We start from the raw sequence: 26,243 nt of genomic DNA, 5'->3' as shown, positions 1-26,243 counted from the left end.
AGGTCATCTTGGTGTAGAGCTTTGACTCAAGCCAGAGTGCAGATGAGGACTCTCTTGCAAGGGTATCACTCATTCTATCCTTTTGTAGCTACATTCTCCTCTCAAAATTTCTGCAAAGCCATAATTTCTCCAATATCCCCCAATTTGAGACTTAAGCTGGTCTGCAGAAGAATTTCATTTTAGGGTGGGAACCGCCAGTGCAGCAGCTCACATTGGTGAGTTGTGTCACTGGGTTGCCGAGACAGGGGTACTAACTGCTTCCCATGTTTGGTCTCCTGCAGGCCCCTCCAATTCCTCAAAACCTTCATGATCAGCAGCAGGAACAACCTGGTTTGCAACATGAGCAGGGTGTTGGGCTGTTGTGGAAATCACTGTAGTCTAGCTGCTATGTCTTTTCCCCTTCTCTTGACTGTTTGTTGCTCCATCTTGCCTCTCAGCTGTGGCTACTGCATCCTTACTCCCCTTACAAGTCATGGAAACAAATAACAGGATGGATGCAAAGTGCATGTCCAGGGAGCTCGCACACAAATGTCAGGGCCAGCAGGTTAAAGCAAAACCACCATTGAGTTTTCAGTTTCGCTCTCACCAATGGAAACAACCACTGTGCAAAAAAAACTGAGGTTCTAACCTTTGTCCAAAACCAAAAAACGTGACTGGCGTTGACATTCAAATAACCTTAACAGCCTTTTTTTTTTTTTTTTTGCTTTATGGTCAGAATAACTTTCTAACAGGACCAGTGTCCTTTTGCTGGGGCTAAGAACTGGATTTGCGTACTCCACCACCTTATCAGTTTATGCTTTTGAATTTGCTTCCCAACCTGCAAAGACAAGTAGAACTTCTTGCTGCTGTCATTGTCGCCTTTCTCGAGCTCATTTTCCCCTAGCCCTGACCAAGGGGGGGTCTCAATATTTTAGCTCAATCCTCTTCCCAAGGGAAATGGGGATGTCTGAAAAAGATCTGTTAAGTGCATTAACACCTTGCATATACTCGTATGCAATAAAAGGGTGGCACTAGTGCAGTTGCCAAAAATGGGCATGGAATGATGCACGATAGAGGTTTAACAAAGGGGCCACGCCCTGGAACTTGTAATCATGCCTATTTATGTCAAATGACATCATGGTCATCTTGTGGGCCTAGAACACTTCCTTGTAGTGGTTCTCATCCATGTGATAAACGGTCTGCTAGCTCTGTGCTTTTCTTGGTTTACTTCCTGGTTCCAAGCATTTTTACATCCCATCCACCCAGGTGGGCAGGCTCACTATTAAACACCTGGAAGGGTGCCACCTGCTGTAGACTTGATACGCTTTTTAATAGCTTGTAAATTTGAGTGCATATTTTTTGTTTTCATTTCATAATGTTTTAATAAATTCTACGCTTAGGTAGTAGTGCTTTTTTCGCTTTGTTTTTAAATGTGGAGGTTTGGACTATTCTGGATCTGAAAACTGAAAAGGAATCTAGACTGCTAGGTTAACCATTCAATGTTGGACTTCTCACCTGTAATGTCATCCAACTAGAGTTCAAACCGTACTACAGCAGTGGTCCAAGGAAGCGACAGATATCGCCATCCTTAAAGAAAAGCCGACGTGATCCTTGGACAGAATCGCAAGTCGGCTGTCGACCATCCTAGATGTGGGAAGTTGGCCGCTGAATTTTCTCAACTATGAGCGTTTAGGTCTAAGGGGATGGCTCTACACCTGGAAGTTTGCCACAAGTAAGGGATGCCAGATGTGGATTTTCTGGAATGCAGATTCAACAACTAACTTGGATGGTTACCAGGATCAGGGACACTTGTGCATTCATAGTAGATGCTTTGACTGTCTAAATCTGTCCTTCCCGATTCTGTTAATATGCTCTGTAATGCTACAATCGCCCTTAATGAAGAGCGTAAGAGGCTGGTAATAAACTGGTTATGCCATAATGTCGGCATATGTAGTCATCAATTTGAAGTGTCGTCAACGGGCCCAAGTACTGCATTCAGTCTGTCTTGGGAGATGTGGATCAATTATTTTGTTGACATTCTGTTAAGTTAGGTAAACCATTTTTTTACAGTAGGGACTCCAATGTACAAAGTATACACATGTTTAGCCTCATTGACTACCTGGATGGCTAAGGATTTAAAGTACTGTCTATTGTGTGCATAAGAAACAATCTGAAGGCGCTTTTATATACAATCAAGTTCAACCTAGTAAAATCCAGCAGCCCTTTAAGTGTGTAACACCTGTAGCTAATAAAAATGCAAAAGCAGGTGCTAGTGCATCAACATACCAGTATTCTATTAAACAATATACATGGTTAATCTGATTTTTATTTTTTAAGCTCATATTGCATAAAGTGATAAACCGTCCCAATTCACCATTCTCTTGTGAGAAAATTGTACCTGCCTTATGGGGTAATCTCTATGTAGGAGCCATATGGATTCCACGGTCTCCCAGCTTGAAGGTCTAATATAAACTCTCATTCAATTAAAGCACAAATTAGAGACCCAGAGGTAGATCATATTGTAGTATGTTTATTGTAAAAAGGATGCAGACAGTTTAAAAATTCTATTCACATTCTGTGGTGCCTAAGTGGCCCCAACACATCCAGCTCAACTGTAATAATCTTCCAGCACCACCTCTGGTGTTGCCGAAGCCAGGGGGCGTTCCAAAGGCCGGATGTAATGCGATGAGGAAATCGGATTTGACGTATGTGGCTCAGCCTCTATGCATTTTGCACATCTTTAGCAAGCTTATTGAGAGGTGTTGCTGCCATAAATGTTTAAAATTGCCTTATTTTTTTCCTAAAAGTGTACGTTTCCACTTAAACATTTGATATGCTTTCTATTGTAAATTAAATGTGGGTTTGAGATTTATAGATTATTGCATTCTGTTTTTATGTAGATTTTACAGTGTTCCAAGTTTTGAGTATTTTGAGGTGTGGAAGAAACAAATATTGAAGTGGGGGTTAAGTATTAATTAATGGTAGATATTTGAGAATCTTATGAACCTCTGTCCAAACATTTTGTAAGGCTGGGCACTACTACTAAACGTGTATCAAAGAACCACCTTCCCTTTTCACATCTCCAGTAAATGTTTTGAACCAAAGGGAACATTTTGTAAAGCAATGAGGTTGATCAGCAGGATCTTAATGATTTTTTTTTAACATGGCTACCCTCCTGAAGGCTAGACAGTTGACATCTTTCAAAGTCTTTTTCTATATTTAAACTTATTCGGTTGAATATCTGCACCACGTCACGAGATAGACTTATACAAAAGGAAAAGAGAATTAGGACTTTAAATGTGCTGAAAAACCTCCTTCTGGAATAATTGACTGCACATCATATACAATAAAAATATATTTTAATGTCTTAACATATGAGACACCACTCTAAAAACATTTCACAGCATCATACCACTAAACCTCCATAACTGATCAGATATAACCAAAATATAAGATAAAACCTCACTGGAGGGAAAGTGCACCAAGTAGATGGCCACAACCCAACGCATTTTGCCTTGTCGGTTTCTTCAGGGGTTCTCATGGAGGATGGATCTGTAAGTAGTGGTTTGCAATATACTAATTCTGGGGAACCTGAATGAGGGCATAGACGCACCCCTACCAGAGTGCTAGTGTGTAAATCAGAAGATCGCTCAGCATGGAGCGGCCAGGAAATCCGCCCAAATAGGAGGGGTGTCCCACCATAAGGCAACTGGAGGTCAAATATATGCAAAGGTTTCTGCTAATCCGAATCCACATACAAAGAAACCACTTGAAAGCAATATTAAATCTGAATAGAGAATGACTTACTAGGAAAACCTCCAAAATGTCAAGGCATGCATAAGTTTTATTCATCTGTTTTTGCTCATATAAGCCCCATGAGATATTACAATACTCTGCTTTTGGGAATCATGCCTGTGGCGGTCAGAGGCATGAAGGCAATTTCAACACAACTGGAGCACTGAGGTTGGCTATCCTTGGTCAAAAAGGATGAGGTTCACCTCTTCCCTGTTGAGGCACACTCTACCAGATTCACTCTTCCTTGACTTTGCAGCACCAAGCATCATTCTCAGATTTATAAGGCTGTCCCTGGTCTGTTTTTACCAGGTGGCTATTCAGGCCTCTTGAGGCTGGGTTCACACTGACATGAGTCGTACTACTTTGGATCTAACTTTGCCCTGCAACTTGAAGCCGACATACACATACGTCTGACTTTCAATGAACTGGGAACCGACTTGGATCCCCGTCAATACAAGGCACTGTTTGGTATGAATCCTTAGCAGGAACTCCACGCCAAATTTTAAATTAAAAACCAGCATGGGTTCCCCCTGCAAGAGCATATCGGGTCCTTTTTGGTCTGGTATGGATTTTAAGGGGAACGCCTACACCGGAAGAAAACTGCGTGGGATTCCCCCAAAATCCATACCAGACCCTTATCCGAGCATGCAGCCTGGTTGATCAGGAAAGGGTTGGGGACTAAAGGCCCCCCTGCTCCTGGACCGTACCAGGCTGCATGCTTTAACATGGGGGTGGGTGCTTTGGGGCCCACCACCCCAAAGCACCTTGTCCCCATGTTGAGGACAAGGGCCTCTTACCGACAACCCTGGCCATTGGTTGTCGGGGTCTGTGGGGGTCTTATCGAAATCCAGGAGCCCCTTTAATAAGGGGCCCCCAGATCCCAGCCCCCCACCCTGTGAGTATGGGGTACATTGTACCCCTACCCATTCACCTGGGGGAAAAGTGTCAATAAACACACTACACTATATTACTAAAGTAATTTTATTAGGCAGCTCCGGTGGTCTCTTCCGACTTCGGCCTCTTCTTCCGCTCTCCGGTGTCTTCTGCTGGGCTCCTCCACTTTCTTCTGCTCTTTTGCCCGCTCTTTTGCTAGCAGGTGCTCGGTCTTCTCTGTCGTCTTCCCTCCATCTTCCGATGTTGACTCGACGCTCTCTCCCACTGCAATGCTGTGTGCGCAACTTATGTCGGCATGGGCGTGGCCAACGGGTGATGTCCAGTGACCCCGCCCCTTTAGGTGTCCAAGCATGCCCCGGCGGTGATGTCATAAGGGGAGGGGTCACCAGATGACCTCACCTGGTGACCACGCCCTGGGAGAGGGTGTCGAGTCAACATCAGAAGATGGCAAAGACTACCGGGCACTCGCTATCAAAAGAGCAGAAGAAAGCGGAGAGCTGGAGAAGTCGGAAGAGACCCCCCAAGCTGCCTAATAAATTACTTAAACCTTTGGTGTGGGGGGGGGGGTGTGTTTTTTTGTTTTTTACACTCCCTCCCCAGGTGAATGTGTAGGGGTTCAATGTACCCCATACCCATTCACATAGGGTGGGGGGCAGGGATCTGGGGCCCCCTTATTAAAGGGGGCTCCCAGATTGCAATAAGCCCCATGTCCTCAGACCCCAACAACCAACGGCCAGGGTTGTCGGGAAGAGGCCCTTGTCAACAGGGGGACAAGTTGCTTTGGGGTGGGGTGGCACACGGCCCCCCTGCCCCTAAGCACTCACCCCCCTATGTTGAGGGCATGTGGCCTGGTACGTTCAGGAGGGGGCACTCGCTCGTCCACCCCTTTCCTGATCGGCCAGGCTGCATGCTTGGATAAGGGTCTGGTATGGATTTTGGAGGAACTCCACGCCGTTTTTTTTTCAGCGTAGGGGTTCAAATTAAAATCCATACCAGACCCAAGGGCCTGGTATGCTCTTCTTGCAGGGGGAACCCATGCCGTTTTTCTATTTAAAATTTGGCGTGGAGTTCCCCCTCAAGAACATCGGAGCACAAAGTCGGATCGTGCAAGACGACGATCCGACTTTGATCCGACCTCAGTGCTATTCAATGGGCTGAAGTAGGATCGATGTCAGACCAAAGTAGTACAGGCAGCATTTTCAAAGTTGGACCGACGTGTTGGACCAGTTAAGACGGCTCCCATGGGGAAACATTGATTTTCACACGTCATGCGACATGAGCTCCCAATGTCTGAGAGTTTGTCGCACTAGTGTGAACCCGGCCTTGGTTCGCCGCCTTTTTTTTAAATGTATGATCTCCCAATTGATTGCTGCAAAGGTGAAGCTGCTAGGCAGGGGATGGCTTATGTTGGGGATGTCCCTGCAGCTTCCTTTTTGCTTGTGTTCAAACTCCTGAAGGAAGCTACATGTAAGGCCCCGTACACACGACCAAACATGTTTGCTGAAACTGGTCCGCGGACCAGTTTCAGCAGACATGTTCGGTCGTCTGTACAGCCGAGCGGACAGGATTCCAGCGTACATTTGCCCGCCGGGCCTTTTTCGAGCGGGCAAATGTTTCTAAACTTGTTTAGAAACATGCCCGCTGGAATCCTGTCTGTCCGGACATGTTCGGTCGTCTGTACAGACTTACTGTACATGTCCGAGCGGCCGCCATCCCTCACATGCGTCGAATGACTTCGACGCATGCGTGGAAGCATTAAACTGCCAGGGCCGCGCACGTCGCCGCGTCATCTTCGCGGCGACGGCGCGGCCTCGTCGCGGCGTATCGTGTACGCGCGGATTTCTGTATGATGGTGTGTACAGCCATCATACAGAAATCTCCGGGCGGACATGTACGCTGAAAACGGTCCGGCGGACCGTTTTCATCGTACATGTTTGCCCGTCTGTACGAGGCCTAACACATAGTACTAAGACACTGTATTCTGCCTGCACTGTACTCCAAAAAACTGATTTTATTGGCAAGTCAAAAATCCTATGCTTTCTGTAGTATGTGGGTCGTACAATGAACACTTGGGAGCGCAGTAGTGACGGGTGGATTGTGCAGCCATCCTGGTATGCATGTAAACAATAGGATTGGCATAATATGCCCATGCCCCGCAGTCAGGCTGTCATTTATTTGTATAAGCTGGCTATACATTTCTCTGCGATTCACATGTCACTCCAGGGCACAAAGATGTGACTGTCTGCAAAACGCCCTAAGGACCTAATTACAGGGACTGTGTATACTGTATATTGCAGAGATGTACTGCATAGTGTTTTTTTTTTAATTTTGCCCTGCCTTACACTTTAAGCATACTGAACTGCTTTTGATGTATGTGGTTAGTTAAATCATCTATGGTGTTTTTTTTTTTGTTTTTTTTTTATGGATGCAGGTAATAAAACCAGAAGCTACAGCTGCGCATAATGACACACATAATGCCGGGAGTCCAGATCTCATTATAGAGGCACAGTTTGACAGTGGACAGGAGGAGGATGACTGCAGTAAACTGGGCAGTGAAGTGAAGACTCTTCCTAAAGGTGACTGTTTGTTTTTAATACCCAGCTTGTATAACATCTTGCATTCAAACGGCAGACAAAATATTTCCTTTTCTTTAGTCACTTTTGTACACTTTTTTTTTTTTTTTTTACCTGGCATGTATGTAGTAATAAATATATAACATATACCATTTTTCATATATATAATAATTTTGCTCCATAAGTTTACATATCCTGGCAGAATTAGATTTCTTGGGTATTTTTCAGAGAATATGAATAACACAAAACCTTTTCTTTCACTCATGGTTAGTGTTTGGCTGAAGCTATTTATTATCAAATGTGTTTAGTCTTTTTAAATCACAATGACAACAAACTACCCAAATAACCCTGGTCAAAAGTTTACATACCCCAGTACTTAATACTGTGTATGGCCCCCTTTAACATCAATGACAGCTTGAAGTCTTTTGCGGTATTTGTGGGTGAGGCTCTATCTTCTCAGATGGTAAAGCTGCCCATTCCTCTTGGCAAAAAGCCTCCAGTTCCTGTAAATTCTTGGGCTGGCTTGCATGAACCGCATGTTTGAGATCTCCTCAGAGTGGCTTAATGATATTGAGGTCAGGAGATGGCCACTCCAGAACTTTCACTTTATTGTAGCCAATGACAGGTCGACTTGGCCTTGTGTTTTGGACATTCCAACATGACAATGATCCAAGTACGTCCCATGCGCAGCTTCCTGGCTGATGAATGCAAGCGTTCTTTCAGTATTTTTTTTATAACATTTCCTGTGCCCTTTTGTAGCTCACACATCCTCAAAAACATCAGCAGTCCACCTCTGTACCTACATGTTGGTCTCATAACTCCAAATGACTTTGTGCCAGAAGGTTTGAGGCTTATCTCTGTGCTGTTTGGTGTATTGTAAGTGGGATACTTTGCGGCATTTGCGTAGTGATGGCTTTCTTCTGGCGAATTGACCATTCAGCCCAGCTTCCTTCAAGTTCTTCTTTATTGTACATCTTGAAACGGCCACACCACATGTTTTCAGTAGTCTTGTATTTCACCTGAAGTTTTTTTTGTGTTTTTTTTTTTTTTTTTTTTTTTTTTTGCATCCCAAACAATTTTCCTGGTAGTTGTGGCTGAAATTTTAGTTGGTTTCGTTTCACCAGAACCCCTTGTTTTCCACTTCTTGATTAGAGTTTGAGCACTGCTGATTGGCATGCTCAATTCCTTGGATATCTTTTTATATCCCCTTCCTGTTTTTATGCAGTTCAACTACTTTTTCCTGCAGATCCTTTGACAACTCAGAATCCTGAAACATTAGTGCAGCACTGAATGAAAGATGCAAGGGTCTGTCAGGAGCCCAGAAACTCATTGATCTTGTATATATATATATATATATATATATATATATATATATATATATATCTATCCACACTAATTGCAAGCAAACAGATCATAGGTGACGATGTTTACCTTTTAATAGCCCTTCAAACACGTGTCAACTTGTGTGCAATTTATCAAACCAAAATCACCAGGTTATGTAAACTTTTGATCAGGGTCATTTGGGTAGTTTATGTTGCCATTATGATTTAACAACTTAAGGACCCATTCACGCCGATATACGTCGGCAGAATGGCACGGCTGGGCACATCCATGTGTACATGTACGTGGCTAGAAGGATGACCGCTCAGATAGACCAAAGAACTCTCTCCCCAAATCAAAAACCCTGGGTGCCGGCAATGCAATAACATGCAAAAATTGAGTAAGACTAGGACAGCCGCACGCCAAAAAAACGGTCCTTTTTAATAAAAATTGGTCACAAAACTGACATGTCACAGCAGAAATGTTTCACACTGTCCTACAGTGCTTAATCATAGGTATGATTAAGCACTGTAGGACAGTATAAAACGCGTCAGCTGTTTTTTCTAATTTCTGCTGTGACTTGTCAGTTTTGTGACCAATTTTTATTAAAAAGGAAAGTTTTTTTTGAGTGCGGCTGTCCTAGTCTTACTCATCAATTTTTACATGTACGTGGCTCTTTAAGCCCAGCCGCGGGGTCGCGCGCTGTGGGCGCGTGCACGCGACCCGGGCCAAAGCTCCGTGGCCGTGGGATTCGCGGACCCGATCGCCGCTGGAGTCCCACAATCGGTCCCCGGAGCTGAAGAACGGGGAGAGCTGTATGTAAACACAGCTTCCCCGTTCTTCACTGTGGCAGCGTCATCGATCGCGTGTTCCCTTTTATAGGGAATCGCAATCGATGACTTCACACCTACAGCCACACCCCCCTACAGTTGTAAACACACATGAGGTCACACAACCCCTTCAGCGCCCCCCTTGTGGTTAACTCCCAAACTGCAACTGTAATTTTCACAGTAAACGATGCATTTTAATTGCATTTTTTGCTGTGAAAATGACAATGGTCCCAAAAATGTGTCAAAATTGTTTGAAGTGTCTGCCATAATGTCGCAGTCACGAAAAAAATCGCTGATCGCCGCCATTCGTATTGACAAAAAAAAAAATGAATAAAAATGCAATAAAACTATCCCCTTTTTTTTGTAAACGCTATAAATTTTGGGCAAACCAGTCGATAAACGCTTATTGCGTTTTTTTTTTTACCAAAAATAGGTAGAATACGTATTGGCCTAAACTGAGGAAAAATATGTTTTATATATTTTTGGGGGATATTTATTATAGAAAAAATAAATATTGAATTTTTTCTAAATTGTCGCTCTATTTTTGTTTATAGCGCAAAAAATAAAAACCGCAGAGGTGATCAAATATCACCAAAAGAAAGCTCTATTTGTGGGAAAAAAGGGCGCCAATTGTCAGTTAAAGCGACGCAGTGTCGAATCGCAAAAACTGGCCGGGTCCTTTAGCTGCCTAAAGGTCCGGGTCTTAAGTGGTTAAAGAGTAAACACTAACCATGAGTGCAAAAAAAGTTTTTATTTTTTGTTATTCCTACTCTCTGAAAAATGGCCAAGAAATTTGCTATAAACTCATCACTTTTGTTTGCCCCCATTTGGCATTAGGTGAACTTAAATGACTTTTTCTATATACACAAGACCTTTCTCAAAGATTCACAAATCTGTCTAAATCTGTGTTAGTGAGCACTTTTGCCGAGATAATCCATCCACCTCACAGGTGTGGCATATCAAGATGCTGATTAAACAACGTGATTATTGCACAGTTGTGGACCGTTTTTTACAAGTCAGTTTACGGACTTGTAATGCATCCCTATGGGATTGTGGACGTTAGCAGATGATGCATCCGCTAACGTCCGCAAAGATCCGCTTTTTCAGACGGAAGAAAACCTTATTTTTCCGTCTGGCGGAACGGATCGGATGAATACAGACACACGGTCCGTATTCATCCGATTCCCCATAGGGGAGAGCGGAGGAAAGACAGGGCGGTCTCTGCACAGTGTGCGGGGACCGCCCTGTCCGCCGACAGCTCAGCAGGGATTTACGGATGATCCCCGCTGAGCCGACGGACACACACGGGGCAGATCAATACGGATCCGCTCCGTGTGAAAGAGCCCTTAGGCTGACCACAATAAAATTACACTCTAAAATGTGCAGTTTTAATGTATTTGGGGGAAATTGCTGGATATTGGCAGGAACTGGAACACACTGTTGGGCCTCAAGATCTCGTCACGGTATCTCTGTGCATTCAAAATGCCATCAATAAAATGCACGCGTTTGTTGTCCAAAGCATATGCCTGCCCATACCCTAGCCCTACCGCCACCATAGGCCACTCGAGCCACAACGTTGCCATCAGCAACACAACGCCATACACGCTGTCTGTCATCTGCCCTGAACAGTGAAAACCGGGATTCATCCCTGAAGAGAACACCCCAAGTGCCAGACACCGTTGAATGTGAGCATTTGCTCACTCAGTTCCATTGACGAACTACAGTCAGTTTGAGACCCCGATGACTGCGAGCATGCAGACTAGCTTCCCTGAGACGATTTCTGACAGTTTGTGCAGATATTCTTTGGTTATGAAAACTGATTGTTGCCACAGCTGTCCGGGTGGCTGGTCTCAGACTATATTGGATGTGATGATGCTCGATGTGAAGGTCCTTGGCTGGTGTGGTTAGACGTGGTCTGCGGTTGTGAGGCTGGTTGCATGTACTGCCAAATTCTCTGAAACGCCTTTTGGAGATGGCTTATGGTACAGAAACATTAAATTTAAACAGCTCTGGTTTAATCTAAATAGACATGCAAACCCAATTTCATGCACATTTGGGAAACATATCTGTAGCTCTGTACTTGTTAGTACATGATTAAGACTCCTTTCACACTGGGGCGTTTTTCAGGCGCATTTAGGCTAAAAAGAGTGCCTGTAAAGCACATGGAAAATGCTCCCCTACAGCCCCGATGTGAGAGCCCACGTGCTTTCATACTGGGGCTGTTCACTTGCAGGACTTTAAAAAAAAGTCCTGCAAGCAGCATCTTTGGGGCGGTGGAGGTGCGGCAGTGGTGCTTTTCAGACGCTATTAACCATTTCTTCGTCCGATAGCGGGGGTTAAAAGTGCCCCACTAGTGGTCGAATAGCGACACTTTACAGTGAACGCGGCCCGTTGGTGTGAATAGGGTCTAAATACATTTATCGTAATGGTACAGGACACAGGCAAAGTATTCATAGATGGTATGTTTAACATGGGCTCACACATTTGGGTGATTGGACACTGGCCAAGATTTGAAGGACATGCCCACTGGGTGCCTAGTTCTGTGTTTTTTTTTTTTTTTTGGCCTAAGGTGGTAGACCTCTTCTCCACTCTTGGCTTTACCAATAAATGTTTACTTTTATTTTATCTTTGCTTTCTTCAATCCATTCATTACTGCTTCCGAAACCACAAATAAAAGCAGTATATTTTGACTGCATCCTCCGTAATCCTTGGGAATGGTACCTAGACCCCACAATGTTGGAGTGGCCTGTAAGATTGCTATGGGCACTGAATCCAGAATAAACCCTTACCTTGGCTCTTGGTGCATCATTTTTAGTTGGCCACAGGGTGCTATACAGGTCCTTGGTTCATTCTTATGGACCCAGTTCCTGAAGATCTGGTTATGCCCACCATGATGGGTTGTATTTGAATGGTATTCACTATGGTGCAAACTTTTTAAATGTGGTGTTAAAACTCAACCACTAAGAGCTTGGTCTTGGGCAGATGAGCAGGTGTTAAATTACACCACTGCTCACACTTTTTACTGTCACTTATGCGTAGTCTTGTACTGTAAGGTACTCACAGGTTTTCTAATCCTTTTCAGTATAAGGATTTGCTACAGGCCAGTCGGCACCCCAGGTTTCTGCAGTCTACTTCTGGACACACCCTATATTTTGCACCCCACTCCCTAAGTACCCCATAAAGGAATACCCTCACACGTAGCTATGATGGAGATCTGGCCAAAGCCAAAAAACACACTTTTGCACAAGGCTCAAAAATGCCACACCCTCCTGTTTCTCTGCCAAAAGCTAGATCCCAATATGCTTGCTCTAGAGCACAGGTGTCAAACACAAGGCCCGCGGGCCGAATTTGGCCTTCCAGGCCGTTTTATGTGGCCCTTGCACCTCTCCTGAAGCTGCAAGAGAGCGCCCTCTACTGGTCTTCCAGACCCTTACTTTCTGCTTTCAAGCAATGCATCCAGCAGCAGCATAAGGAAAGGGGGGTGCACTGTGATGTAATGGAGAGTGGGGGACGCATCATCTGATTGTGGGGTGACTTGACATCTAATGTAAGGGGATGGCATGTGCTGGACATCTAATTTCAAATACAACCGGCCCTTTTGTGGGCAATCATGATGCGGCCCACGATCAAATGGAGTTTGACGCCGCTGCTCTAAAGGCAGACACAGAAAGGGGGGAGGAGGTAGTTTGGCACTATTGAAGGTTGAAGGTAGCTATGGAAGATTTTTCTCTCCCAGGTTGCTGCTGTTGACTGGATCACTCCAGAAAGGATTTTTACTCTTCCCAAAATCTTTGCTGCGCTCTAACCAGTGAAAAAAGGTCACAATGTAGTGGTTTATACCTGTTCCGGCCTTCTCAGTCTAGAATGAACATCTTGCTGTACTTATTGAAGCTGTTTTGTAAAGATTCTGCAGATAGTTTGTGGCGCTTTTAAAGGCACTCAGGCCCAGCCCTGCAGCCAGATTTTGCTGTAATTTCAGTATGTCAAGTTGCAACTGGTTTAGAGCAATGAACAACCAACCACTACCCTGTTTTCAAGGATTGTGCTTTAACCACTTGCCGACCGCATATTTACTGTGACTGGTCGGCTCTATTGCGCAAAGTTGCTTACCTGTACGTAATTTCGTGCAAAAAACACTGGGGGGTGCGCGCTGATTGGATATGGGTCTGGAGGCCACCCACGATTGTTCACGGGAGAGGCAGAACGCCGATCTGACGGAAAAAGATGGAGATCTTGTGTTCCTGCTAAGCAGTGTCATTAGTACAGTAACAGTACATATTTTTAGCACTGATCACTACTAATGTCGCTGGTTCCCAAAAAAAGTGTCAGGTTTCTGACCGGTCTGTCGCAATGCCTGCTTTTGTGTGGATGCCCTAGAATAGGGGTCGGCAACCTACGGCACATGGCCCGCCACCTCTGAATGTCTGGCTCGTCGGTGCCTACGATGAATTTACAGTCACACCCGGCTCGCAGACATTTTTCGTCTCTTCATTGGACAGGGTCCAGAATCACAGGGCTGGATGGGGGCGGGAACTGCTGGAGTTAACTTTTCGCATTAAACAGTAGGTGATTGGTTGCCAGGGGATCCTAGGAACCAATTACCAGCCTGGTAATGTGAAAAGTTAACTTCAGCAGTTCTCGCCCCCATCCAGCCCTGTAATACCGGCTCTGCTAATGCACCTGTTTAAGTTCTATCTGCACAGTGTGTATGTGGGGTGCAGGGGACAGAGGACACTGCTTTGGTGGACACAGGAAACTCCTATGGGGGCAGAGGCTACTATGGGAGTGATGTGAAGGGGGACAGAGGAATGCAATAGAGGGGATACCCTATTAGGGACCCAATTTCACTCCTGGGGACAATGCTCCTTGGATGGGGACCCCATTTCGAGACCATGCTGGCTGGGCTGGCGTCTGCCCCCCTTGGGTGCCAGGATGGTGGAGGGAGCAAAAAAATCCAAATCTCCAGCCACATACATCTTCAGGGTGAACTGGTATTACTTTGTATTAGTGAAGCACTACTTGACTACTTAAAGTGGAGTTCCACCTAAAAATGGACCTCCGCTTAACCCACTCCTCGCACCCTTACATGCCACATTTGGCATGTAATTTTTTTTTGGGGGGGGGTGGGGGCTTCAGGAGAAGGGGACTTCCTGTCCCACTTCCTCCTTCCGCCGAGGGGCTGAAAAGGCAATTGGCTTAATCGCCTTTTCACAGCCCCTCCCTGTAGGCGAGTACCTGTCCAATCGGACGGCGCCGCTCGCGCATTCGCAGTGGGTGCCCGGCCGTGAAGCCGAAAGCTGTCACTGCCGGGTGCCCACACAAAGAATGAAGACGCCGGCCGGCGAGGGGGGGCGAGGAGCGGAGCCCCGGCCGGCGCGTCGCTGGAGCCGTGGAGCAGGTAAGTGTCGGTTTATTAAAAGCCAGCAGCTACACTTTTTTTGTAGCTGCTGACTTTTAATAAACTTAAAAAAAAGGTGGAAAACCCCTTTAAAGGTGAGGTAAACCTGTACTGTTACTATGTAAGGATTATTATGTTTATTAGATTAATGCGGCCCTCCATGTTTTCACATTGAATCCGGCTCTTAAAGGAGAAGTCCAGCCTGAGTTTTTTAGGCTGGGCTTCTCCTCTGGGTCACAGGAGTGCAGTTCGTTTTGCACTCCTGTGACCCATTTTCAGCGGAGATCGGTCTGAAGTCCGCTATCCGCTGACATCTCCAATATTAGTCCAGGCAGCGCATCATCCCATCTTCCAAGTCTGTATTCGCCAGCTCCCTCGATTGATGGCAGTCTCAGCGAGCCACTGAGACTGCCGCTCCCCGCCCTTCCATGGCTCAGCCCTCCCAATGAGTGCTGAGAAGTAAGTGGGGAGGAGTGAGAACAGAGTCATCGGTGGTGTTCGATGGCTTGGTTGTGTGTGCAGAGACGCAGGGTGACAGATGCAGCATCGGTCTGATGCTGCATCCACCGAGGCAAGTATGACTAGCCCAAAAAAAAACATACTTTCTCTTTAGTCAATGGACAGACACAGCTTCCTTATTCTCTTGACTTGGGGTTATGTTCCATCTATTAAAAGAGAATTAGGCAGACATGTTTATAATTAAAACATGTAAACTTTAGCAAAGCTGAAACGGCCCCGCCCAGGTCCCTCTGGTCATAACCCCTCACACTACCCTGAGCAGCTCAGTTTTTTTCTGCCTAGTAGAGAAGGACCTGGACCCTTATGGGCCCATGGTCCTGAGGAACTTTTTTATTTTTAAAGATTTCAATTTATTTTATTTTTTGATCCTGAGATCTTCTATCAACTGCCAGCTGGGTGACAGGCTGCATAATATAGATCCTTGTAGTCCCCCCCCCCCCCCCAGTCCAACCACCGAGCGTGAGCAAGCCTTAGCTACGCGCTGGGTCGGCCACGACATACCCCATTGCTCCAGGGGTGGCCGGTGAGCTTTTTGCTCTGGGGTTTACATATGACCAGGCTGCTAGCTGTCTGTGTCACAGTGGGCCATGCCCGGTAGCTACTCCGTACTGCTCGGAGTCTGTCAGAAAAGCAGGAGCAGTCCTTGCAGGGAACGGGTAAGTACTTTTCCTCCTGTCTTGGCAGGATGGAACAGCTGGGCTTTCCTAGGGGGGGGTTTGATTAGGGGATCTTGGGTCCTCCCTTTCCTTTCCTCCCGTGTCTTCCCTCCTCCACCATGCTGTGACTGACCTGGGATGTACCTGAGTGGTTGGTTTTCCTATCCTGGCTGGGGACTGTGGGGTGTTCTGGGCCCGCTCTGTGTGGGCGGTCTGCCATGGGCAGTCCTCCGCTCGGGGGCTGCTGTGTTTTTCCAGCCTTCTCGTCCACTTCGGTGTCCTCTGCGCCGTATTTCTTTAAATTGGCGCCATTTTCTTGTGGCCGCGCTGCTGCTTTTGAATTGTGGCTGGCGGCCATTTTCTTGTAGCCGCGCTGTGACGCAGGAAGTTACAGCGGCAGCCATTTTCTAGAAGCTTGCGCTTTTTTTTTCTGTGGCCGCCATCTTGGTGTGGATTTTAACAGGTTTTGGCCTCTAGTGCTGGGGGGGACTTTCTGAACGGCACAAACGGCACAGTTTTACCTCGGAGACACTCAGACACGCACAGTATAAAGGAGAGCGGACCACAGCACTGTGCAGCTTTCTTGTCAGGGTGGCGAGTCCTCTGGGATACCCCTTTTGGTCGGTACAGCAAGGAGGATGGGTCTTTTTTTTTTTTTTTTTTTTGTGCACTTGTACCTTGACATTAGTCCCTGAGGGCTGTCAGGTAAGCGGGCTAGCAATGCATCAGAAGCTGGTGCTTCTTCCCCAGACAGTCCAGTTGTGGCAACCGGTGCCCCTGCGGTCCCTGTGGACACTTGGTCGGCAGTCCTGGAATCATTTGTTGCCAGGATGGAAGTGTTGTGTGGGCGAAAGGGGGGTAAAAAACGCCCCCTCCCCCTACCATCTCCTGGGGATAGCTCTGACTCTGACTTGAGCCCGGCTGTGGCCCAGGGCCCTGGTTCTGAGGTATCGGAGGATGCAGACCTGGACCTTTCGGACAGTGAGGAGGACTCCAGGTCCGGGTCAGCGCAAGACAAGGCACTTGTTGGAGCTCTTATCACCGCAGTGCGGGACACTCTTAAGCTAGAGGATACTGCTGGGACATCTGCTGAGGGGTCGGTCCCTTTTGGGTTCCACAAGCAGGCCCGCACTGCTAAGGTGTTTGTGACCTTTTTTTGATAAGTTCAAAGACAAGTAATGGGAACGACTGCAGAGGACCTTTGCGGTCCCTAAGCGTATGGCGGTCCGTTACCCCTTTTGAGGAGAGCTTTTTAAAAAAGTGGGCATCTCCCCCGGTATCCAGGTTGAACAAGGCAACCACGATTTCGGTTGAGGGAACCCCTGCATTAAAGGACCCTGCTGACAGGTGGTCCGAAGCGGTAGGTCGGTCCGTTTTCTCTATGCTGGGTTCAGCTTTGCAGCCTATTTTGCCTACGACGCTGGTGTCACAGTATGTCAAGTATGTCTGTGATGCAGCGCTGGATGCTGCTCCCTTGATCTCCAGAGCCTTAGTATCTGCAATTGTTCTGTGACGCCTGATTTGGCTTAAGGTCTGGTCTGCAGACCAGATTTCCAAGAAGGCTCTGGCAGATTTGCCTTTCCGGGGGTGGGGGGAGAGGAGGCCATTTGGTGCCTCCCTGGATGACATCATAAAGGATGCCACGGGGGGGTAAGAGTGTTTGTGGTCCCGAAGAAGGGCGGAGTCCGCCCAATCGTGGACCTCAAGGCTCTCAATGCCTTTGTAAGGGTTCGGAAGTTCAGGATGGTATCAGTTCTGTGGCTGCTGCACTCATCCGGGGGATTTTCTGTTGTCCTTGGACTTCAAGGACGCAAACTTGCATGTCCCCATATGTCGGGCATCGGAGGTTCCTGCGCTTTGCAGTCGGGGGAATACCACTGTCAATTTGTGGCTCTTCCTTTTGGCCTGGCATCAGCTCCAAGGTTTTTTTTTACCAAGGTGCTTGCCCCGATTTTGGCCTTGCTGAGACGGCAAGGTATCGCTATCGTGGGCTACTTGGACGATCTGCTTCTGAGAGCTGCTTCAAGCTCAGAATTGGGAGGATGTGGCGATAGTCCATCCAAAATTTTGGCTGGGTGCTGAACTTCCAGAAGTCGGTGTTTGCACTGACTCAGTGCTTGAAGTATCTGGGTCTGATTCTAGACTCCTCAGAGGCGAGAGTTTTTCTACCTTTAGAAAAATTGCAGACTCTTCAGATGGCGGTGAAGCTGTTTGCATCCCGCAGGTGGTCGTCACTGCAGTTTTGCATGCGAGTCTCGGTCTCATGGTAGCCTCCTTTTTTGAGGCAGTACCGTTTGCTCAATTCCACACTCGAGTCTTGCAGAAAAAGATTCTGTCCAAATGGGACAAGTCTCCATTTTCCCTGGATTGTCAAATCCGGGTGAGCCCACTAGTCAGGACTTCCCTGGTCTGGTGGCTGAGATCTCCGGCTCTTCATGCCAGGAAGTCGTTCCTACCCTTTCACTGGACAGTGATCACGACGAATGCCAGCCTGTCCGGTTGGGGGGGGGAGTCTGTGTGTTCAGTCGACACAGGGTCGCTGGACACAGGAAGAACCTCGCCTGCCGATCAATATTCTGGAACTCCGAGCGATCAGGCTGTGCCTCTCCACATGGTCTTGGAGCCTACAGGGGCGTCCAGTCAGGATCCAGTCAACCATCGGGGAGGAACAAGAAGCTTGGCTGCAGCATTGGAGGTCGCTTACATCCTGAGGTGGGCGGAACGGAGCGTTCCGGCTCTCTCTGCCTACATTTTGGGCGTGGAAAACTGGCAAGCGGACTACCTAAGTAGCCAGACGCTGGACCAAGGAGAATGATCACTAGACCCGGATGTATTCCGTCTCCTTTGCCCAAGATGAGGCGAGCCAGACATGGATCTCCTGGCTTCTCGACTCAATCAAAAGGGGTTCAGGTTCGTGGCCAGGTGAAAAGATCCTTGTGCAGACGTGGCAGATGCTTTGGTGGCCCCATGGGGACAGTATCGGCTGATATATCCATTTCCCCCACTGAAACTGCTTAGTCTGCTCCACAGAGCGGATTTCGAGGGGATCCCAATGATCCTATTTGCCCCAAATTGGCCTCGGCATCCTTGGTAAGCCAACCTAGTGCATCTGGTGGCCGATGCACCTTGGCGACTGCCAATGCGGGAGGACCTTTTCTCGCAAGGTCCCATTTTTCATCCTGCTTTACAGTCGCTGGCTTTAATGGCATGGCTGTTGAAAGCCAGGTGCTGAGAGACCGGGGCCTGTCGAATTTGGTTATTCCAACCATGCTGAGGGCACGGAAGTCCTCTTCTTGGAAGATTTACCATTGCACGTGGAAGGCCTACATATCTGTGTGAAGAGATGGGGCGGCATCCACGTACATATTCCGTTTCTAGGATCCTGCTGTTTACAGCGGGGAGTGGATCAGAAGCTTGCCTTAGGCACCATTGAGGGGCAGATTTCAGCTTTGGCTGTTTTCTTTCAACGACCCTTGGAGTCCCACTCACTGAGTACGTTTTTTCAAGGGGTTCGACATGTGGCTTCTCCGGTTCGACCACCACTACCTCTGTGGGATTTGAACCTGGTGCTCTCCGTGGTTCAGAAACCTCCTTTTGAGAACATCAGAGAAATTCCTCTTGAAGCTCTCTCAAAAAGTTGCCTTTCTGGTAGCCATTACGTCTGTCAGACGGGCCTCTGAGTTGGTGGCCTTGTCTTGCAAGTCCCCCTACTTGGTCCTCCATAGAGATAAAGCAGTGCTAAGCCCACAGCCTTCCTGTCTTCCAAAGGTAGTTTCGGCCTTTCATCTGAATGAGGATATTGTACTTTCATCCTTGTGTCTTCGACCGTCCCATCCCAAGGAGGCTGCGTTACATTCCTTAGACGTGGTACGTGCTCTGCAGGTGTATCTGTCTGCTACGGCTCAGTTTCGGAGGTCAGACTCACTGTTTGTATCAGTGTCTAGTCCAAAGGAAGGCCTGGCGGGCTTGTCGGCCACCATTTTTCAGTGGATCAGTTTGTTGGTGCATCTTCGGATGCCTGCTTCGGCCGCAAAGTTTTTCAGGCGACAGTTTAAGGTTGCATCTCCTCTGTTGAGGAGCTCTAGTGTAAAGTTTGGTTTTTGATTGCTGTTCCAACTGCTTGGGGACATTCCCTACAGTCAAGAGTATAAGGAAGCTGTGTCCGTCCATGGACAACAGAGAAAATAGGATTTTTGTACTCACCGTAAAATCCTTTTCTCTGAAGTCCATGGACAGGCACAGCACCCACCCCTCTTTTTTTTTTTTTTGACAAACTGAGCTGCTCAGGACAGCGTGAGGGGTTATGACCAGAGGGACCGCCCCCCTGGGCAGGGCTTTTTCTGCTTTGCTAAAGGTTTACATGTTTTAATCATTAACATGTCTGCCTAGTCTTCTCCTAATAGACGGAACATAACCCTACAGTCAAGAGTCTAAGGAAGCTGTGTTCATGGACTTCAGAGAAAAGGATTTTACGGGGAGGACAAAAATCCTATTAAGTGGCAAAAGGTTGCTGACCCCTGCCCTAGAACATGTCGGACACATTTCCGAATTGGCTTTAATCTCCATTCACATGTGCAGAATCTTGTGGCAAAAAGCCTGGGCAGCTGGAGCTGCCTGTAAATTGCGCCTTGTAGATATGCCTTTTCAAGAAACCTTTTTAGAGAGCCACTTGACCAATGAAAGATGTCCCAGGAGGGAAGGTCTTGCTCCCACGGCAAAAGATCCCAACCCCCCCCCCCCCCCCCCCATCCTCAGGGAACCTGTACCTCCTTGCAACACAGAGCACCTAACCACTCTGCCCAGGCTTTAACTTCAAAACCAAAGTAAAAAAAAAAAATTTTTGGGCGCAAGACTTGGACCATAAAGCCCAGCCCGTCTTCCAACCATCTCTTGTCCCAGGCAAGTATTTCCAGTACCTACACAATACAGGTTCAAATTTTTTATTCAAACCTGTTCACCTTAAGCTCATTTGGGGTTATTTGTCCTTTTTGCGACTAATCCACAGGGTTGGCCGCTCTGAGACGAGAAATACATGGCAACTATAGACACCAAAGGTGCCTATCTGCATGTTGCCGTTTATCTGCCTCATCAGCAGTTTACAGTTGCAGTCAATCACTTCTAGTATGTTTCACTGCTCTGTTCTCTTGAGTATTCACAAGGTCCTAGCAACTTTTTGCCCTTCTCAGAAACTCTGGGCATGCAGGTCACAAGCTAGACAACCTACTCAGACTCATCTCCATCCAACTATCCGCAAACATCCTTATGACTATTCAGATGCCACAGACCTTCAGTTGGGTGATTTTTTTTTTTTAAATCTGCCCTTTTAGCCATTTTTTTACCAGTAATTCTTTGGTCTGGTCCTGGACACATCCCAAGCAAACGGTTTCTTTTCAGAAAGTAAAACTATTCCTCTTGGAGCCCTGCTCTTGAGAATTGAGATCAGTGACATCCCAGAATGAGATTCTTCATGAGTGCTAGACCTTATGTTGGCCTCCCTTTTTTTATTTATTTTTTTTTTTTTATTTTTTTTTTTGAGGCTATACCATTTTCCCAGTTTTATTCAAGAGCTCTAAAACACCTCATCAATCTAACAGGCATGCTCCTTTTCTTGCCTTACCCATGCTCCTGTGCAGTCGAGCAAGAAACTGCCCATCTTGGTCGATTTCAACCCGAGTCTTAACAGTAGGGCAGTTTCTTTCCCTATCACTGGAAAATGAGAACAGATGGCAGTTTTTCAGGCTGGTGAAGAGTGTTCCAGTGTCTCGAAGTCCAAGGAGCATGGTCCTTGTTAGAAGTCAAGCTCCCTATCAATATCTTGAAGCTCTGAGCAGTTTAGCTGGCTCTACTACATTTAGACCCCCCTCCTACAGGGACACCCAATCAGGGTGTAGTCAAACAATGCCATGGCTGTGGCTTAAATCAACCATCAAGGAGGCGCTAGGAGTCCTGCAGCCCTGAATAGAAGCAAGTCTGAAATCCTCACTGTCCAGTGATCCTTGCAGTCCACATCCCAGGAGTGTTAAAGTGGGGAAAATGGACTACCTCAGCCATCACCTCTTTAAACAAGGGAATAGGCCTTCACTCAGAATACTTCAGTCTGATTTCTCAATAATGGGGGAATGTGGATGAACATTCTAGCCATTACATTTAACAAACTTCCTCTGTAGCCATGGAGGATCCTCAAGCCCTTCTCTGCCAGGATGATTCATTTCTTTGTTCAGGTTAATATACACTTTCCAACTAGTGCAAATTCTGCCTAGCCCAGAAACAACTGGTATATAGATATACCCAGACTTCTAGCAGACCCCCTGACTTCTCAGGGCTATCCATTTCATCTATACAAAAATTAGTGTAGTGCTAAATAATGAAACCAAATAAATGGAAACATCTGTGCATGGGGAGAAAACACAATAACAAAAGGAGAGTAATATGACTAGCTCTCAGTGACAGTGCGAGATACAGTAAGTGGGAACCCACTGTAACACATGTGACAATATATGAAAAATATAAACTATAATGCAAAGAACTAAAAATCGCAAAACTCTGTAAATGGGCAAACAATGAAATGCCAAAGTCCAAAGGAAAGTCTGCTTCTGGATAAAATGACATGTAAACACAGTGGACCATTTGAATGCCTGCAGTGACTTCTCAGGTGGAAAAGTTGGGTACTTGTACCGAACAAGATGGAAACGCATACCATGCGGCAGTGTGTCAAAAAGGCTCTGAAACCTTGTTTCATGGTACTTCAGCGCTGTGAGGATGTCACGTTGGACCGGATGATGAATCTCAGGACTCCAAACCATAGGACGGGACAGCAGCGGGAAACCAGCGGACAAATCGATCCAGGGAATGATGGTATGGGATTTCACAAAGGCCCCATTGTGAAAGGGAATATAAAAAAATGGCTCCATATGGTGCAGGTCAACTAAATTATAATTTATTTAGGTTGAATATCATACGTCATAGTATAAGATGTATAAGGATGAAAGTGATCACAAAAATGGTAAAATATGTATAAAAGAAATGTGGGAAGCAAAAGCATGCAGGACCGACGTGTTTGGACTCCAGGGGTCTTCAACGGGGGCATTGCAAAAGTCCACTAAAAAGCGATAAACGGGACCATTGGGGTAAAGTACATCTACCTTCGGCTCAGACCTCCCTCCAGGTGGCTGGCTCTCGTGTGTATGAAGTCAAACCCAGGCTGCTCTTGAGCGGCCTGTCGACTTAGACTTCCTCGTTGAGGCTGACATCCAGATTACACCTGCCCACATCTCCCAAGTGTTTCCAGCAAGGCACAACATTCCTCCCCCTTCCATCAGGGCTCCTAATTCATCCCAAAGCTGCTATCCCTGGAGAGCAGCACGGCGTACTACATTACAGCACAACCCTGCCTAGCTGAGCCACAGCCAGCTTCCCCTCATGAGATTGTTTACCCAGCGAGTCTCTGCTTTTCTCTTGTGGTTGTTTAGTGATTTTCAACTATGGCTGCTTTTTATCTAATGCTTTCCATTTGAACTTTTTACTAAACCTATTTTTGCTTTTATCATACTTACTGGTGACACTGGATCACCCTTCAGTGGGTGTACTTGTCATTTGCACTTTATACCAATGATCTGGTTTAGCACTTTTTAGTGGTTTTTTTTTGCTTGTTTTTAGCACTGCTCCTTGTGCTTGTCCCCTCCACATAGCTTCTTTATGGGCCCCAACACAATAACATTTACCACCTTGGAAGAAGTTTCACCTTGGTTCTTTTAGCGCCAGACTTTGTATTTATGGTCTGTATTTGGAGTACTCTGCACCTCATTCTGGCCTTCCTACAATCAGGTCTTGATAGAACTTGGCGTACCCTATCCTGCAAGTAGCCTATTTGATTGGTATTATGTCTGACGTGTCTGAGCTAGAAGCCTTTTCTTGTAAGGAGCCGTTCGTCATACTAAAGCGGAGCTCCAGCCCCCCACCAAAAAATTAGGTCAGCAGCTGCAAATACATGCATAGAGAAAGCCAGCAGGTCCAAATTTAAAGCCCCCCTCCCAGTCTAAGCGTTGTGGGTACCATATATGCAAAGGTCTGGAGAGCCTTTTCTCGGAGTCAAGCAAAAGAGGTCTCCCAGGTGGCTTTCCCCAGGGTCTGGGGGTCAATACCCTTATGGTAGAGGCCCTTTATTTATTTTTTAAAAAATAACATACTTGCTTCCACTGTGTAGTTGGTTATACAGAGTGACCCCGATCCTGGTCTTCTTGGGTCCCTCGGCGGCTGTCTCGGCTCCTCCCCGCAACAGCTAACCCCCGTGCTGGGAAGGGTTCTCCCAAGGCGGTTAGCTTGCCGGCGCGCTAACGTGATGGTCGGCGGCCTTAGCCGCTGACTGTATCACTCAGCCCTGCCGCGCAATGTCATTGCTTTGATTGACAGCAGCAGGAGCCAATGGCTGCGCTGCTATCAATCTCCAATGAAGAGCTGTCTCAAGCTGGGGGAAACTATTGTGGGATCGCCTCCACGGAGTTTTGTGGCTTAGGTTAGTAATACGTAGCTAAACAAAAAAGGTATTACACCAGGGATAGATTATAATAGTTGCCAACATCCCATGTTTTATAGAACAAAAAAGGGAGTGTCCCCTCCCCTAACAAGGGACTGGGATTGTAAGGGCAACCAATAAAAATGCAAGAAAGGTATATTGAGTTGTTTAATCTCAAATAGTTAAGAAGCCAATCCTGTAACATGCAATTGACTAGTGTATAAAATGCATAACAAAGCACATTAAAACGTATGTGATTCGAATATAATGCTGTCTCCAAACTGCGGAAGAAGCCGATGCGTTTTAGGGTAAATCCCTTTCTTCAGGGGCGTTTCCCTAATGGAGAGCTTAAAGGGGTTGTAAAGATTTTTTTTTATTTTTTTTCATAATCAGCATCCTTTACCTGCAGACATTCCTCTTTTCACTTCCTCATTGTTAGTTTTTGCTCAGAAGTTGCTCTATTTCTCTTCTGTTTTGTTCACTTCCTGCTTGTCTTATTTTACTGACCACCGTGAAGGGAGGCTTTACTGCGGTGGTCAGTGACGTGCTCACCCCCTCCTGGGAACTACATCTGTGTGGCAGGTCGCTCTCTACGTGTTAGAGACTTCAAGGAGGTGTGAATTACTGGGCGTGCCGCAATTCATACTGGGAAATGCAGTTCTTACATGAACGAGCGATGCAAACCAGGAAGTGAGTGAGAGAACAGAAACTAAAACGCCGGAGGTGATATAGATGAAGGTATTTAATAGGTATTTACTTTTTTTTTAACAGAATCATTACACTATTCTGTCTACCTTGCAGATATTAATTTTAGGCAAAAATCTTTTTTCCTTTTTAGTGACCCTTTAAGATATATCTATAATGAAAGCATACACAAAACACAATCAGTGACAGGTATACAGGAACAAATGAGCGTTGTTGAAAACAGGTGCAAAAAGCAGCAACAGTGTGGAACATACGTTCACATAACATGGTGTTCAAAAATAAATAAATATTTATATGGTATTCTAACCTGATAAGATTGCTGAAGACAATTCAAACAGGTTGGTGGTAAACCGATTGATAAATTGTTGGTAAACAATTTACATAGAGATGGACGAAGGTGAAAAAACATGAAGCTTTACAACCCCTTTAAGATTTCCTTCCTTCTGGTGATCACAACAGCCATTTACAGGCCCTGACGATTTTAGAGCCTTTTTTTGTTACGTTTATAAGACTGGGTTATCCTTGGGCAGGATCCCCTGTATTTACCAAAGGTGACCTCGCAGTTCCACAGGTCACAAGAAATCTTTCTTTTTTTATTATTATGTGAAAACCACCTGAATGGGAAAGGGGAGGTGACCTATTCGCTAGATGTGAGGCGTTGTCTACTAGTTTGAACAGTTAAGAGTTTAAAAAAACAAAAAAACACCTCTTAGCTTCAGTGGCCAGAAGAAGGGCTTCAAAGCCAATGGTGGGTATTAAGCAGCCCATCTCAATAGCATACAAGCAGTCAAGGAAACCAGCCCAGCTCACATAAAAGCCCACGCTATAAGATCTCTGAACGCCTGGGCAGAGAATGCGGGTGCATAAAAGTGTTTTTTACCGTAATGCATTGCTTGCATTAAGGTAAATGTTTTTAGTTAGTTTAGTTTTTAGAGATCAGGGTTGCAACTTTTCTCCTCTTCCTCTTTACACAGCATTCAATCAGCAGCATGAGCCATTGGCTCTTGCTGCTGTCAATCAGCTACAGTGAGGAGGAAGTGGGGGGCGGGCCTAGGTCTCGCT

General features: G+C 46.2%; 1 protein-coding gene across 8 annotated transcripts in view; it reads left to right on the top strand.

The window, feature by feature from the left end:
• The window catches only part of DIS3L2 (DIS3 like 3'-5' exoribonuclease 2), a 727,039-nt gene that overhangs the window by 249,443 nt on the left and 451,353 nt on the right, over positions 1–26,243 (top strand). For all 8 annotated transcript variants that reach the window (XM_040349688.1, XM_040349693.1, XM_040349695.1 and 5 more), the window contains one exon: positions 7,100–7,244. In XM_040349688.1, coding sequence (XP_040205622.1) covers positions 7,100–7,244 — 145 coding nt within the window. The remainder of the gene's footprint in view (positions 1–7,099; positions 7,245–26,243) is intronic.

Source organism: Rana temporaria, chromosome 4, assembly GCF_905171775.1.
Source record: "Rana temporaria chromosome 4, aRanTem1.1, whole genome shotgun sequence".
Classification (NCBI taxonomy): Eukaryota; Metazoa; Chordata; class Amphibia; order Anura; family Ranidae; genus Rana; species Rana temporaria.
Note: the sequence above shows the minus strand (reverse complement) of the source record. Positions and strands in the feature narration are given on the sequence as shown.